The sequence below is a fragment of the Geotrypetes seraphini genome, chromosome 18 (assembly GCF_902459505.1).
Source record: "Geotrypetes seraphini chromosome 18, aGeoSer1.1, whole genome shotgun sequence".
NCBI classification, from domain to species: domain Eukaryota; kingdom Metazoa; phylum Chordata; class Amphibia; order Gymnophiona; family Dermophiidae; genus Geotrypetes; species Geotrypetes seraphini.
The window spans coordinates 6,127,492-6,143,378 of NC_047101.1; the positions used below are offsets into that span (position 1 = coordinate 6,127,492).

Sequence of the window (15,887 nt, forward strand, 5' to 3'; positions counted from 1 at the left end):
AAAGTTGGCTTTAAATTTAGCACATACAGACCCGAATGGTCCATCCAGTCTGCTCATATGCTCCATAAATTCTCATCTGATGTCCAATGGGAGTGAGTTCCACAATGTAGGACCATGAACTTCTCTTTTCCAATTCGGTTTTGTCACGCTTTCAAATATTCTGCATAAAGAACCATAACATCAGACCATGGATCATTCCTCTATGACATTTGCGCCCAGGACTAATGCATGCTGCCGCTTCTGCCGGTTTCATGCCTTCAGGTTTGTGCTTTGGGGGTGGGGTGGGGTGGGGGGGAACCCCCACTACACTTAGAAGTCCTGGTGCTCCTGTTGGGGGAGGTGTGTGTGTGTGTGGGGGGGGGGGTAACCTCCCACTACTCTGAAAATTCCCGTTCTCCTTTATTCAGGAGTTTTCAGTGTAGGGGGGGGGGTCCTCCAACCCCCCCTCATGGGAGCACCAGGACTTCTAAGTGTACTGAAGGAAGTTGAAGATGACTCAGAAGATAGAGTTTTCAGAGATCCTACCAGTACCGAGGGCAGATGTGAAAAGGCAGACGGAACTACAATCAATAAATGCATGGATGAGGAGATGGTGTGAGGAAGAAAGGTTCCACTTCGTGAGGAACTGGACAACATTTTGGGGCAAGAGCGAGCTCTTCAGGAGAGATGGACTGCACCTGAACACGGCGGGAACTAGACTTCTAGCAAACAACGTCAGGAGAAGAATAGAACAGGCTTTAAACTAAGAAGAAGGGGAAAGCCGACAGTCGACCAAGGGGACAGATTCAGAACCAATGCTAGGAAGTTCTTCTTCATCCAGAGGGTGGTGGACACCTGGAATGCGCTTCCATAGGGTGTGGTAGGACAGAGTACGGTATTGGGTTTCAAGAAAGGATTGGATTAGATGTTTTTCTGAAAGAAAAGGGGATTGAAGGGTATAGATAGAGGATTAATATGCAGGTCCTGGACCTGATGGGCTGCCGCATGAGTGGGCTGCCGGGCAAGATGGACCTGTGGTCTGACCCAGCAGAGGCACTGCTTATGTTCGTATGATTTGAGAACAGACTAGTCATGACAACAAGAAGCTTTGGATAGGTACTTGGAAGACAAAGGGATTGAGGGGTACAGATAAGAGTAGAGGTAGATTATAGGGATGGGATTAGAGGTAAGTTATAAAATTAATCAGGGATCACTGTTCAGGTACTAGGCCTGATGGGCCGCCGCGGGAGCGGACCGCTGAGCAAGATGGATCTCTGGTCTGACTCAGTGGGGGCAACTTCTTATGTTCTTATGTTATTCTAGAGTCCAGACTGGTCATGGCAAAGAGTACTTGGAGAAATAGAATGAGGAAGCTGGTCACTGATGGTCCAATTAGGGGAAGAGGAATGTTTGTACTGCTCTATGGAAGGTCATTAGAGACCTTATCTGTGTGAATAACTGGTTCCATAGCTGAGGGAGGAAATGGCTGTAGGAGCGTTAACACGCCATGCTCATCTGGAGGGAAGTCCCTGCAGGAATGCAGTCTTTGTTCTTCTTAGGAGCAGAGGGGGCAGGTAAGGGTATATGGGTGCAGCTTGGATGCTTTGTAGGCTGGGTATTTTTGGTGGAATCTTTTGTGGGCCATAACCAGGGCTTTGAAGATGCAGTGCTTTTTGATTGGTAACCAGTGGGCTGCACAGAGCACTGGAGTAATGGGATCGCGGAAAGCTGAGGTTGTACAGGAGTCGAATTGATGGGCTCAAAAATGCTACGATTTCAGCACTTTCTCCAATGCAATATACTAAACATTATGGAAACTGAATTTTAACCACTGCTACTGTAACCGGGCGTACACAATTTAGACAGAATTATGGTACTGCAAACTGAAAAACATATTGAAAAACAAAGATGCAAGCATTAACAGTGAAGGTCTGCGGCAAATCAAGTTAAAGATGAAGCATAATTGGAAATAAAATAAACATAGGTTAAGGTTTGGGCACATTCCTTTAAAAATGTATCAAATTTTCTGGTGATACACATTGCCAGGGTCACAGGAGATATTGCTTCAAAATATGTTTATCTACAAATTAGCATGAATAAATACTGGTGCAGTTGGGTTTTCAATATACTGTTTTTAAAAGCTGCAGATCTTCGCCTTTCCCAAGGGACCGAAGTTCAAACTTGGCTGATAGATGAGGACAGAACGCCGACTGCGATGCTGATGTTTGACTGACACAGATAAAATGACTCTGTGACAGTGACATGTCTCGGAGAGCTGGTAGCACAATAAAAATGATTAATATAGCCAGAATTGGGATGCCTCCAGAACTAGAGGTTGAAGTGCGGCCGTGAGCACAGAGATCATCAAACAACCTGTTCTCATCTCTTTTCCACTGCAAGGGTCTGGCTGAAAACCTGTGATTAATCCGTTTTTGCTCGGTATTCCAAAATTGTTTTAGAAATCTACAATGAAAATAAAAATTTGAGCAAAAAACAGTTTAAAAATGTAAGCAAGGAACGCCAGAACTAGAGGTTCATTTACCAGCCAAATTGCCTTGAAAATGTTTTTGAAATGTGCTGGGACAAATGAAGAGTTTTAGGTCTTAGGCAGCTTTGGCTAGTGTTCACGTACAAAGGGATTCAAGACAAATTTAGACAAGTTCCTGCTGAACCAGAACGTACGCAGGTGAGGCTGGACTCGTTTAGAGCACTGGTCTTTGACCTAAGGGCCGCCGCGTGAGCGGACTGCTGGGCACGATGGACCACTGGTCTGACCCAGCAGCAATTCTTAGGTACAAGTTTTAGCTCTCACAGAGAACAAGGGTGGGTGTATGTGTTTCTTGTCTGGATATTTTGTTATTAACGTTGTAGCATTGGCTACTGCTGTGATCCTTCTACCATGATGCTGAATCTCTTATGTCCATCTGTACTAGAGAATGACCTGGAACTTAATTTCCCCATCCTGGCCCTGTGAATTTTGTCACTGTCCCTGTCCCATTCCTGTAAGCTTATTTAACATCAAGGACCCACTAAAGATATAAGAACATAAGAATCGCCGCTGCTGGGTCAGACCAATCGTGCCCAGCAGTCAGCTCCCGTGGCGGCCCCCAGGTCAAAGACCAGTGCTCTAAATGAGTCCAGCCTCACCTGCGTACGTTCCAGTTTAGCAGGAACTTGCCCAATGTTGTCTTGAATCCCTGGAGGGGAGTCCTAATCAGGGCTATCTCAGCACTTAAAATCCCAAAAATGTGGTTAAAAGGTAGATTTGGTGGTTTGTAAATGTTGTCTATGGCAATTCCATCAACACCTAATGCAGTACAGTGAACCAGCTCATCACCTGATGAAATAGCCACTATTACACACAGGGCAGTCTGCCAAAAGACAGGTGATGGTAAGCTATGACCAAGTGTTTGTCATCTGTTGAGCATTTCTCGTAGAAAGGCCTCTAGATTACATTGAAAAAAACAAGACCAGCTTAAGTTGTACAAAACCTGGCAACTTGAGCTGGCTTTGTTTTCTGGCAATTGCATCAAAGTATTGAGCACTTTATCATCTAGCAACTCTCATAGCCTCGTGAGATTAAATAATTACAATGAGAAAGCTTGCAGAGCATGACTCATTGAATTCGTTCCAGCCTTCTGTATGTGGACATGCATACATTGGGGAAGTTAAAGAGGGGTACCATTTTTGAGAATGAGGCATGTTTTAAGGGTGGTGGGACAATTGCAAGAGGTAGTTAGCAGGGCAGACTCCATAGGGGGTGTGTGTGTGTGAATTTGTAGGGTGATGGGACAGATGCAGGTGTAGGAAGGATTGGGAAAGTAGAGAACAGGGACAGTGTGAATGGAAGATTAGGTTTTCACCTTCGATAATCTTCTTTCTGCTAGTCCCTGGCAGATTCAGTACACTAGGTGTTCAATCCGTTCCAGCAATCTAGGAGCTGCAGAAATCCAAACACTTTTGTGATCATGTGCTCCTCTTACCGTAGAACAGGGGTGTCAAAGTCCCTCGTCGAGGACCGCAATCCAGTCGGGTTTTCAGGATTTCCCCAATGAATATGCATGAGATCTACTAGCACACAATGAAAGTTGTGCATGCAAAGAGATCTCATGCATATTCATTGGGGATATCCTGAAAACCCGACTGGATGCAGCCCTCGACAAGGGACTTTGACACCCCTGCCTTAGATTGCAAAATACTCACAATAATGGAAGGATGCTGGGCTGTAGCCAGTAGAAGGAAGAAGGTGTTAATGCCTCTGTACAGGTCGTTGGTAAGGCCCCACTTGGAGTATTGTGTTCAGTTTTGGAGACCGTATCTGGCAAAGGACGTAAGAAGACTTGAGATGGTCCAGAGGAGGGCAATGAAAATGATAGGCTTGCGCCAGAAGACGTATGAGAGACTGGAAGCCCTGAATATGTATACCCTAGAGGAAAGGAGGGACAGGGGAGATATGATTCAGACATTCAATATGAAGGGTATTAACGTAGAACAAAATCTTTTCCAGAGAAAGGAAAATGGTAAAACCAGAGATATAATTTGAGGTTGAGGGGTGGTAGATTCAAGAGCAATGTTTGGAAATTCTACTTTACGGAGAGGGTGGTGGATGCCTGGAATGCGCTCCCGAGAGAGGTCGTGGAGAGGAAATCGGTGACTGAGTTCAAAGAAGCGTGGGATGAACACAGAGGATCTAGAATCAGAAAGTAATATTAAATATTGAACTAAGGCCAGTACTGGGCAGACTTGCATGGTCTGTATATGGCCGTTTGGGGGAGGATGGGCAGGAGAAAGCTTCAATGGCTGGGAGGGTGTAGATGGGCTGGTGTAGGTTTTGACGGAGATTTCGGCAGTTGGAACCCAAGCACAATACTGGGTAGAGCTTTGTATTCTTGCCCAGAAATAGCTAAGAAGAAAAAATTTAAAAAAATTTAAATTGAATCAGGTTGGGCAGACTGGATGGACCATTTGGGTCTTTATCTGCCTTCATCTACTATGTTACTACTGAAAAGGCATGAGCTAACTCCCAAAAGACCAAAAAACACACCCAAACAAAACCCAAAACCTAACAAACCTGGGGCTGTCAATAAATGTCTATAAAGAATGTATGAATTATGTATTTATATATATATATATATATATATATATATATATATATAGTAAAAGAATCTGGCCAACTTGCATATTTTGTTGACTCCAATAACTAGGCCTGCCTGTGGCCTTCAGAGGGCTGGAGTTGAGACCCTAGTTTGAGATTCCATGTCCTTTAAGAGTGGTTCTCAAGCCAGTCCTTGGCACGAGTTTCAGCATTCTCATCACACATAGAAACAAGATATATTTTGCCATCGAATGCAGGCAGTGGTATCCTAAAACCCCGACTGGCTAGATGTGTTCCAAGGACCGGGATGAAAACCCCTGCTTTAGATCAGTGGTTCTCAGTCCTCAGGGGACATCCAGCCAGTTGGGTTTTCAGAATATTTGTGGGGAATATTCATGAGACATATTTGCGTTCATGGGAGGCAATGCATGCAAATCTCTCCAACGCACTGCTTGTATCCTGAAATTGTGACTGGTTATATGTATGCTGAGGACTGAGTTGAGAACCAGCGCTTTCAATCCTTCACTGAGCCAAAGACAGCAGAATCACTTCTTGTGGTTAAAGTTTTTTAAAAAAATTGTTTAACATTAAAAAACTAAAAAGTTTAAATCCACTTCTCAGCAACCCATTTGGATGCGACACTGACTGCTTAAAAAAAAAAAAAAAAAAAAAATACTAGCCAGAATCCACCTGCATTAATTTTCACACTTACCAGCCAGAAATGCACCCAGGAGCGGCAATTCTTATGTTCTTTTCAGTTCAATAATTTAAGTACGAGCTGGAAGAAGCATGGCTTCTATACCACTGCAAGCATAAACCCAAAACTGTTCTTTCAGTCACTGCTGGGCAAACATCAGCCCACATCTCTAAATCACCCAGAACAATGAAATCAAATCACAAGAGACAGATCTTTCAGTGGCTTAGAATCTCTGGAATGGTTCATTAGTTTTCTAATTTCCGTTAAAATATTTCAGCTTTTTGAAGTTTTTTTTCCTTTTTATCTGATAGATTTTTTTTTTTTGCTTTCTTTCTTTCTTTTTTTTTTTTTTTTTTGCCTTGAACCATTCCATATTCTCTTTATTGCAAAAGTCAACATGCTTCTTAGAAATTCAGATTGTAATCAATAAAACAAACATTACATATATGAATTTAAAGTATAAACAGTTAGAAATTCAACAATATCTCCTATTGCACTATGACACAAGTTCACAATTTTGTAAAAACTATAATACAAAGGTTGCTATACATCAAGAGGAACCTTATATTCCTTTTCACATGATTTTAATCAAGTTCAACCTTTTTTTATTATTATTATTATTTAGTTCCAGCAGGACCGTTGTCAAACTGATCTTTTAAGCCATCAACTATTCCTGTCTACTAAGAACTTAATTATGAGAGCAGCAAACTAAAATTAATTCATCAAAACATTTGTTCTTTGTATTCTCACAAATCAAAGATAAATTCATTTGATGCATTTTACTTCAGAATGCCAATGAACTTCCAAATGCATACAATAGAATATTATGCCCTTAGAGGCTTCTGGCAGCACTTTGTAGACAGAAGTACCAGGATACTATGGATGTGTTGCATTGGGATTCGATGGGGAGATCGGGTGACAGGGCCACTTCCAGATAGCACAGAGATCTCAAAGTCCCTCCAACCCGACTGGATTGCGGCCCTCAAGGAGGGACTTTGAGACCCCTGAGATAGCAGTACTGAAGGGTTCCACTTGACAGAGTTTCCCTCCTCAGCTTAGGATTGTTTATCGAAAAACTGAGCTAGCTAAGTCATAAAAAAATGCTTGCTAATACCATTAAAATCGGAACCATCAGCTGTCCTCTTCAAAATAAAAGTAAAATTAAATGCTGAAAATATTTCGTGCAACCCAATTACTAAAAGTTATGTTGCTTTGTTACATATAAAATACAGTCTGGAAAGAATCATTTGGTTACATCAAAGCCTGCACATCGGTCAGTGCCTAAACTGAATATATTCCTACTTCCACTCTTCCCAAGAACTTTAAAATCCCCAATAAATGCAACACTATCCTGTCAGCCTAATGGTAGACTGTTAAGTGGCTCCATTTCTGCTGTTCAGGCCGAGCCATTCCTGGTTTTACTCCACTGTATGGCCTTCTCTTGCAAACAGAACTATAAGCCCAGGATCTGGTTCCAGGAAAATTAACAGCTCTGTATAAACCAACTGGGAAAAGTCTGAAGGCTCTAAGGAAGGCATGCCAATATGCTCTCACAATTTAATACTTTAATGAGGCTTTTCCAGACAGTCAAACTAAACATGTGAATACATGAGTCGGAAGAAGTTAGTCATTTTATGGCCTGGAAACCATGTGAAAAGGAATCACAATCTGCTCAACTGTGACAAAATCCACCAAACTCTTCCATACAGCTGCAGTCACCCATTTCCCCCAGTACAAAAATACAACAATTCTTATCGAAATCTATACGCTGGTAGTCTTAGTACATAAGGAAAGCAAAATATTTACAAAAATTATACAATTTAAGAAAACCTCTATACAAAAAATATATAAATCCTTTGTTCCCTCCATCTTACTTTTTCAGGCAGTCGGGAGTCTTTCAAAATGTTGTTACAGATCTTCCAAAAATAATGACTTACAACAAGCATGTAGAATGATAAGGGCAGCAGGAGTGACTCAGAGGGAACACAGTTCATTTTTTCTTTTAATCTTGAAGTCTTAGTCGGCTGCAGCATCTCTAAAGGACCAATAGCAAACTGATACTAGCAATAGGAGGTTTTGGAGACAGACCTGTGTAGTCATAAAAGCTCACGTGTCACATAATCAGGTTTCTTGTGGTCCTGCCAAAGGTACAACAGCCCAGTAAGATTCTAGTTCTTTCAAGGAACAAACTACTACTCTACCACTTTCTTCTTAAAATGCATTTTTGTCTGTTTTAACATTAATCAAGAAATAGAAATGCAAAATATCTATTAAAAAAAAAGTTTGTAATATGAGAAGGCAACATTTCTTGTTCAATGCTAGGTTGGACAGTGTGGGGGACATCGGTTTGGCTTTACAGGATTCACAACCGGAGACGTCGACTAACAGGAGACGCTATGATAGTATAACAGAAATACTTTTTTCAGACTTTGCATGTCTAAAAGGTTCCTCTGTAGCCCAGTTTAAACACGAGTTATCTAATGTGCACTGTATTTCTGAAGTCTTGTTTTTCAAATCAGGGATTTTACATTTGAAACCATGTAAATTAAAATCAAATGTTCAAAAAGTTTAAGCCCAGCAACATTTGTGGTGGCATGTAAACATGTGATGTAGGTTTATGGACTCCGTTTTTACGTACACAAAATCTCTTTACATAGAAATGATCTAACTGCATCCTCAAACAGGTATTAATATAACAGGCAAAGTCTGTCTGCGCACTGCTAGGATTCAGTTCCAGCTGGAAATCTGACATTCCCAAAGCAATGCATTACCTTTGGATCCTTGTGAAATCTGTTGGCAGATCCGATAATCTGACTTACTGGATAAGTAGATATATCAATAGATATAAATACAGACATGCACACTTGTTAATATATGTTATTTATGTTTTAAATGCTTCCCTCGTCTACTGGTGGTGGTTTATAGCAGAAAGGATATAATCATCTCTCAAACTGCACATCAGCATATAAGCCACATGCATATCTACTTTAAACTGCTACTGTATGCGCGGAGCCCGCAGGCACGGTGAAAAACAATACATACAAAGAGAGTCCAAACAGCAGCAAGCATGGCAGAGTTTAAACATGGCATAACATTGCAAAGGAAGCTGCTTTTGCCACAGCTGACGCTTCAGGCCTTTTTTCTTTTCTTCAGGATCCTCAGTCTGCAGACACACCTCAAGTAGCCTTTTCTACCTTTCAAAAAGTGATGGGCGAGGGTCTCGCATTCAGCACGCACGCTGGGTTCCATCACTGTACAGACTCGCGTTTCATCCAGAAAAAGTCCAGAACGATCAGGACAGACGACGCGCCATGTGGCTCACAGCAGAAGCTGGTTAACACCGCCTTACTACAGTAGGAAACCCCAGCCTGGTCGCGCATCAGTCCAAGTGCAAAGGGCTCTCAGGATGGCAACGTTTAGAGGAAAGAATGAACAGAAGGTACTGTCTCTACTAAAGTAAGAAAACAAGAGGCCCCTCCTTTCTACTCTTCAGTACAATTCTACGCAATACCCAAGTACTGTTTGGACTGTCATATATACTTGAGACAAGAAATCAAGGAAAGACCGGATGCTAAAGGCTGTTAACACACACAGGTCCTACTGCATATAGCGAGATCTGCAGTAAATAACACAGGTTAATGCATGTCGAGGTGTTTAAAATAAATCTAACCCTAAAGCACCACCAGTAGACAAAGAAACGAGAAACCACTGCACTCCCTGGTGACCTCTATTGCCTGAGAACAGACAGCGAGTAAAAGCTGCACGTGTCCTGATCATTCCAGTGCAGTTATATTTTGGGGAAGTTTGCGTTTCAAAGGTGAATTTTTTTTTGGTGCTCAATGCTTTCTATTACCAATGAGTTCCTAACACCTGAAGCAAGACCAATCAAATATAAGGAGGTCTACCCTAATGATGCCCTGAACCGTGATACACACGTTCCAATCCATTTCCTATAAAAAGCCAAACCACACAAATCCAGAAAACAGGACAAGAACGAAAGAAGACAGGGAAACGTATTTACTTCAGCTTAAAAAAAAAAAAAAGTTTCTGGTTAGCTTTAGACATTTTTAGGACAGAGGGTGCTTTCTAATTGGTTTAGGGTTCTAGAGAATATTTATAAAGTATCTATTTCAATACAAAAAATGATCCCCCACTTGGGTTATCTCTTTTGACCTGAGAAAAGGTCATAACCTTTTAAACCTGCATCATTCATCACACACATGCCCTTCCAACACGCAAAACAAATTTAAAAGAAACAAAAATATATATATTTTTGGCTCATTGTAAATTTTTTTTAAATAATGGTAAAAAGACGACGATGTCTTCTTGCATTCCTTAAAAAAAAAAATATAATAAATTTCTACAATCAAAATTTCATCGTCTCCATGAGCGTGACTCGTCTTCATCTTCATCCTCATCATCATCTTCATGCAGAAATAGGTCAGGAGTTTCCACTTCCTGGGAAGGCAAATGGAATTACAGGTCAGTCTTTGAAGGCCATGCTGGATGCCCAATGACTGGTGACAATGCTTTTTAAAAGAAAAAATGAGCATTAGTCTGAAATTGGGGAAAACAATCCAGCCAATACCCTTAAGGAAAATTAGAACAAAATGTGCTCAAAATATCTTCAGATCATAGATGGTTTTGCCCTCAATTAAATGTACCGATTGTGTCATTTGCTAATGAACCACACCCCATACCTCATCCTTTGACTCTTCCTCCTCAATGTCTGTGGAGACTGAGGGCGTCTTGGGTTTGTGCCATGAGATCTGGAGTCTGCGGCCTCGGAACCTTGAGCCCTGGTTGGCGGCCTATATTGTTGTTTCAGAAGGCAAATGTTAATTCTTTAAAATTTATTGATTGATATTGATATAGCATTCAAAATGACTAATTTCAAAACCTAAAAAAAAAAGATATATATATCTGACTCAAATCTATTAGAACAACTGCAAATCCAAATTTCAAGCACGAAATTGCATTTGTACTTCATACACCAGAGATCACTTGCTAGATAATCACAATAGGCTTTTTATGACTTGATTTTAACCCTACATGACAAATATATTAACTTGATTATATTAGTGAATTCTTCAAACCACATCTATCTGTAGCACCCTCCCAAAAAAGGCACCTCACGCTTGAAGCCTACATCCTTTTATGCCAAGGACTGAGCTACAAGAAATTTCATAAATCAGGGAAATAAGAAGAAATCAGGACGCGTCTAGGAGCCAGAGGTTAATCTCGGTCCCTATCCAGAGTAAGATGACTACAGTTTCTTTAAAGATCTTTAGAGCTTCTTTCCCTCATTTCTAAAATATTTTCTGTTGTTTTAGATAGGAAACACAAAAAAACTTAATGTCAGCATGGGTTCAGCCGAGGGAGATCTTGCCTCACCAATCTGCTTGACTTCTTTGAAGGTGTAAATAAACATGTGGATAAAGGTGAGCCGGTTGATGTAGTGTATCTAGATTTTCAGAAAGCTTTTGACAAAGTTCCTCATGAAAGGCTCTTGAGAAAATTAAAGAGTCATGGGATAGATGACAAAGTTCAGTTGTGGATTAGGAACTGGTTATCAGATAGAAAACAGAGGGTAGGGTTAAATGGTCATTTTTATCAGTGAAGGAAAGTAAACAGTGGAGTGCCACAGGGGTCTGTACTGGGACCGGTGCTATTTAACTTATTTAGAAATGATCTGGAAATTGGAACGACGAGTGAGGTGATCAAATTTGCAGATGACACTAAATTGTTCAAAGTTGTTAAAACACATGTAGATTGGGAATTGGAAGATTGGGTGTCCAAATGGCAGATTAAATTTAATGTGGACAAATGTAAAGTGATGCACATTGGGAAGAATAACCCGAATATCAGTTAGCAGATGCTAGAGTCCACCGTGGGGGCTAGCACCCAAGAAAAAGATCTGGGTGTCACTGTAGATGATATGATGAAACCTTCCACCCAATGTGCGGCGGTGACCAAAAAAGCAAACAAGATGCTAGGAATTATTAAAAAAAGGGATGGTTAACAAGACTAAGAATGAATGTTTTAATGCCCCTGTATCGCTCCATGGTGCAACCTCATCTGGAGTATTGCGTTCAATTCTGGTCTTCATGGAGGAAAAGTCCATAGTCTGTTATTGAGAAAGACATGGGAGAAGCCACTGCTTGCCCTGGATCGTGGAGTCTTGCTACTCTTTGGGTTTTTAAAAAGAGAAATCAGACCTAAAATTCCATCATACCCGATGTAAAGCCAGTCGCAGCATTGGAACCCCTTATCAAGCATTGATTTGCATTTGAATGGCTTACAAGGAAAGGCAACTTTCTTGATTCATCCCCCAAAGAAGATCCGTTCAAGACTGAAACGCTCTTACCAGTGGGCGTCGGGAGTAGCATTGAACAATACCAGCGCTGGTGGTGGCTGGCTCCACCCAGATAAGTTTTGCCTTTTTCTTTAAGCATATTTTAAATGACAGTATGGTGATTTTGGCATATTTCACCCTAGTTATGCACAATGAATGATTTAAATGATAGGGTTTGATATTATATACATAAAAAATACTTTTGTCCAGCACTTGTGGATAAAGTACTTATGTGGTAAGTAGGAGATTTGCAGCATAAATGATTACAACATTTCTGCCCAGGATGTAGACCTGGAATGATATATAGATCCTAAGAGATCCTATGATATGATCATCCAGCACTGTATGATATGCTCACCTTGAATCCCAATTGAAAGACTCATACAATTTTTCTAACTGGAAACGCTTACAAAATTGGTATAAAATTAATATAATATGACATTTTGATGAGGATATGTTGGAATGGGCTGGACATGGTTATAAGCCCCACAACAGTGCTTTGAAAGTTGTGGTTGAAAGCAGTAGTTAGGATCTGCGTACTGTAAGTAGTTGAATGAGCTTTTGCTCTTTTTCAACTTTCAGGAGGTGAGCAATTTCATTTCCCCTTTGGGTTTGTGTTTTGTGTTATAGGATAGCCTGGATTTGGCGCTAAGGCCCTGAAGCAGTGGTTACTGGCCAAGAAACGATTGTCGGTCTGGCCTGTTTGTGTTCAGTGGTTTTTACCATTAATCATTCTCGGCTATTTTTTTTGCTCCCACCTGCTAACTTTAAACTTGTGCGAAAGTTTTTTGCCTATGATGCTTAGGGTCCACTTCTCCGTTTGTCTGAGGCTTTTCTTTCGCTTAAATAATAAGCTAGTTTTCTTGGCTTGGGTGGTGCTTTGGTTTTGGAGTGATATTTTGAACCTTTGTACTATGCTTCCCTCCATTCCGCCCTGTTTTTTTTGTAGCTATTAGTATTACATTAAAGGATTTTTAAAAATTTTGATACACAAAGTTTTGTATGAACATCGAATTACCCCCCTTTTTTTCCCCTTTATACTCTTTGGGTTTTTGCCAGGTACTAGGGACCTGGATTGGCCACCGTGTGAACGGGTTACTGGGATGGATGGACTATTGGTCTGACCCAGTAAGGCGATTCTTAGTCTTTACTCCCTTCTTATTTAAAAATAATAGTACAATCTATTACTACTTATTTCAATGGCACTACGAGATGTATACGACACATACAGGTTAAGACGACGGTCCTTTTCTCTTTCAAGTTTACAATCTATTCAAGACAGACAATCAGAATAAATGAGAATTAGGAAGTTTATTAGCTATGGGAAATGGTAAAAAATAGCACGGGGATGAACAAGAAAATAAGAGATTAACAGTAGCTTCAAAAAGATGGGCTTTATAACACTGGATGTAAATGAGATTGCTTACACAGGACTTTATTCCAGACACACAGCACAAGAAAGGTGGAAGGAACCGAGTCTGGTGGAGGTGGCAGAGAACGGTACAGGGAGAAGAGCGGAGGGGTAATGAAGAGCAGCATTTACGTAGGGAATGGCACCTGAGCTCCCCAAAAAATACCAATGCAGGAGGCTGTCTCTGAGGCCTGATCCTGCTAGCAGCAGACTTCCACAATGCACATCTGCGTCTTCTCCCAGGCAGAGGTCCCAACAAGTGGAAACTTTGGGCACCTAGCCTCCAACCAAACACCAAGGAAAAAATATCTGAAAATAATAAAACCTGCAGAACAGGAACACTTCTAAGCAACTTGCTTCAAAAAAACAACAACTGAGGAGGCAGGACCTGCAGCCTGGGAAGGAGGCGGATTTCAAAGATTGATTGACAGCATTCTGCAAGCAACTTACGGGTTCAGATGCATAACCCTACGCTTCGGGACTACTAGACACACTGCACTAGAAATTAGATAGTGAAATAAAGATTTGCAGGTTAGAGATTTTGTCCCTTATCACTTATTTACCATGATCAAAACTATTCTTGAGGTAGCTCCATTAGTGAAACCATAACAATTATTTTGATGATTAAACCGAGGCAGGTATGGTATGAAGAAATCTGTTTTGCTTCTCTACTCACATTTTCAGCTTCCGATCGGGTTTTGAAAGTTAGAACAACACTTGAAGGCGAGTCGTCTTCTTTCAGATCTTCTAAATCTCCAAATTTCTTAAAATTGAAGAAAATGTAGTAAGCACACTACTCATAGCATAATAGGCCTACAAAGAGACAGAAATATGCTAATTGAAAATTACCCTCCTTGTATGAGGGTAAATGGGGGGGGGGGGGGGAGAGATAGTTCTATTGTATTAAACACTTCTAAGGATGCAGATGCATTTTTTGTATATACTTTTAGCTTCATTCAGAGGACATGTTTTAACCACTGCCCTTAGTACATTTGCTCTTTTGTGTTTTCAAAAAGCGGGTACACTCTTTAAGGCTAAAAAAGCATCCTCACAAGATGGATAATGCAAGTGCGAACAGGCACTTTTACCTAAAGCAATTTTCAACATGAAAAATCTGACCCAGTTCTGTACCAAAAATCATCACTGAGAAAATGTTGAAAGTAACTATAAGCAAAGATTACAGGAAACCCCCCTCCCCCACCAAAATAGCAGAATCATCTAGAGTTAGGCATGTTACTTTGGTTATACCAGTGGTCTCAAACTCACGGCCCGGGGGCCACATGCGGCCCGCCAGGTACTATTTTGAGGCCCTCGGTATGTTTATCATAATCACAAATGTAAAATAAAACCGTTTCTTGATCATATGTCTCTTTAGCTATAAATGATAATATTATTATTGGAGACTTGGCCAAAAAGCACAGTTATCCAGGGACAGCAGGCATATATTCTCACATGTGGGTGACGTCATCTACGGAGCCCCGATGCGGAAGCATTTTCAAGCAAACTTGATTGAAGATTGGGCAGTAATGGCATATCCAGCTCCGCTAGGTATTCCTTAGAGTATCTGGAGTCAGACTGGAGGTCTAAGTCCAAAGCGTGGCCCATGTCCTGGACAAAGCGAGTGAAGGATGGGCGAGATGTTCCCGAGGCCCCGTGCGGGGTCGGTGAACGAGACCTCCGTCGGGTGGAGAAGGATGGGGAGGCTTCCCTCGAGTATCGAGGTTCCTGCTCCGATCCACGCTCCGAGACCGGGGAAGTACTGTGAAAGTGTTCCGGGGTCGTAGATCTCCGACGTCTCGAGGAGCCCCTCGGAGACGATGTCGGGGTTCGAGGTACTGATCGGTGTCGAATCGGTGACCTCGACCCGGACTCCCTCGGTGAAGACCTACAACCTCGGGTCGGAGTCCCGGTCCGAGGGGGAGTTCGGAGAATGCGCGGGTTGGAGAGTGATAACTCAGCCACCCTTAGCGGTCCCGTACGAGGTGTAGGTGAACGGCCTCGTAGAGTGGGGGAACCCCGGGCCTTCTTGGAGGTACGGTGGTTCGAGGTTTCTGTCGTTTTAGCACGACGTTTTGCACCGTGGCGGTCTGTGGAGGGAGAGCGCCTCGGGTGCCTCGGTGAGGAGTCCGAGGAGGATGGAATGCGGCGAAGCTTGCGCGCTTTTCTTCGAGGTGGCTCGACGCGAGGCTCAGGCTGGTCTGGCACATGCGGGGTCGAGGTCGAGGCCGGTTGCAAATGGGCCATTGCAGCGGACAGCTCCGACGAGATCATCGCTCGGAGTAGGTCCTGGAAAACGGGCACGGACAGCATCGAGGGCATGTCCACTGCCTCGGTGCACTCCACCGGGGGC

The 15,887-nt window shown here is 42.0% G+C and overlaps 1 protein-coding gene across 1 annotated transcript in view; it reads right to left on the reverse strand.

Annotated features, from left to right (window-relative positions):
- Positions 1–6,059: 6,059 nt before the first annotated feature.
- The window catches only part of RBM27 (RNA binding motif protein 27), a 59,996-nt gene continuing 50,168 nt past the window's right edge, over positions 6,060–15,887 (reverse strand). The window contains exons 19-21 of the mRNA XM_033927468.1: positions 14,214–14,300; positions 10,472–10,582; positions 6,060–10,229 (exon numbers count right to left, since the gene is read on the reverse strand). Of these exons, the coding sequence (XP_033783359.1) occupies positions 10,146–10,229; positions 10,472–10,582; positions 14,214–14,300 (282 nt within the window). The 3' untranslated portion in view covers positions 6,060–10,145. The remainder of the gene's footprint in view (positions 10,230–10,471; positions 10,583–14,213; positions 14,301–15,887) is intronic.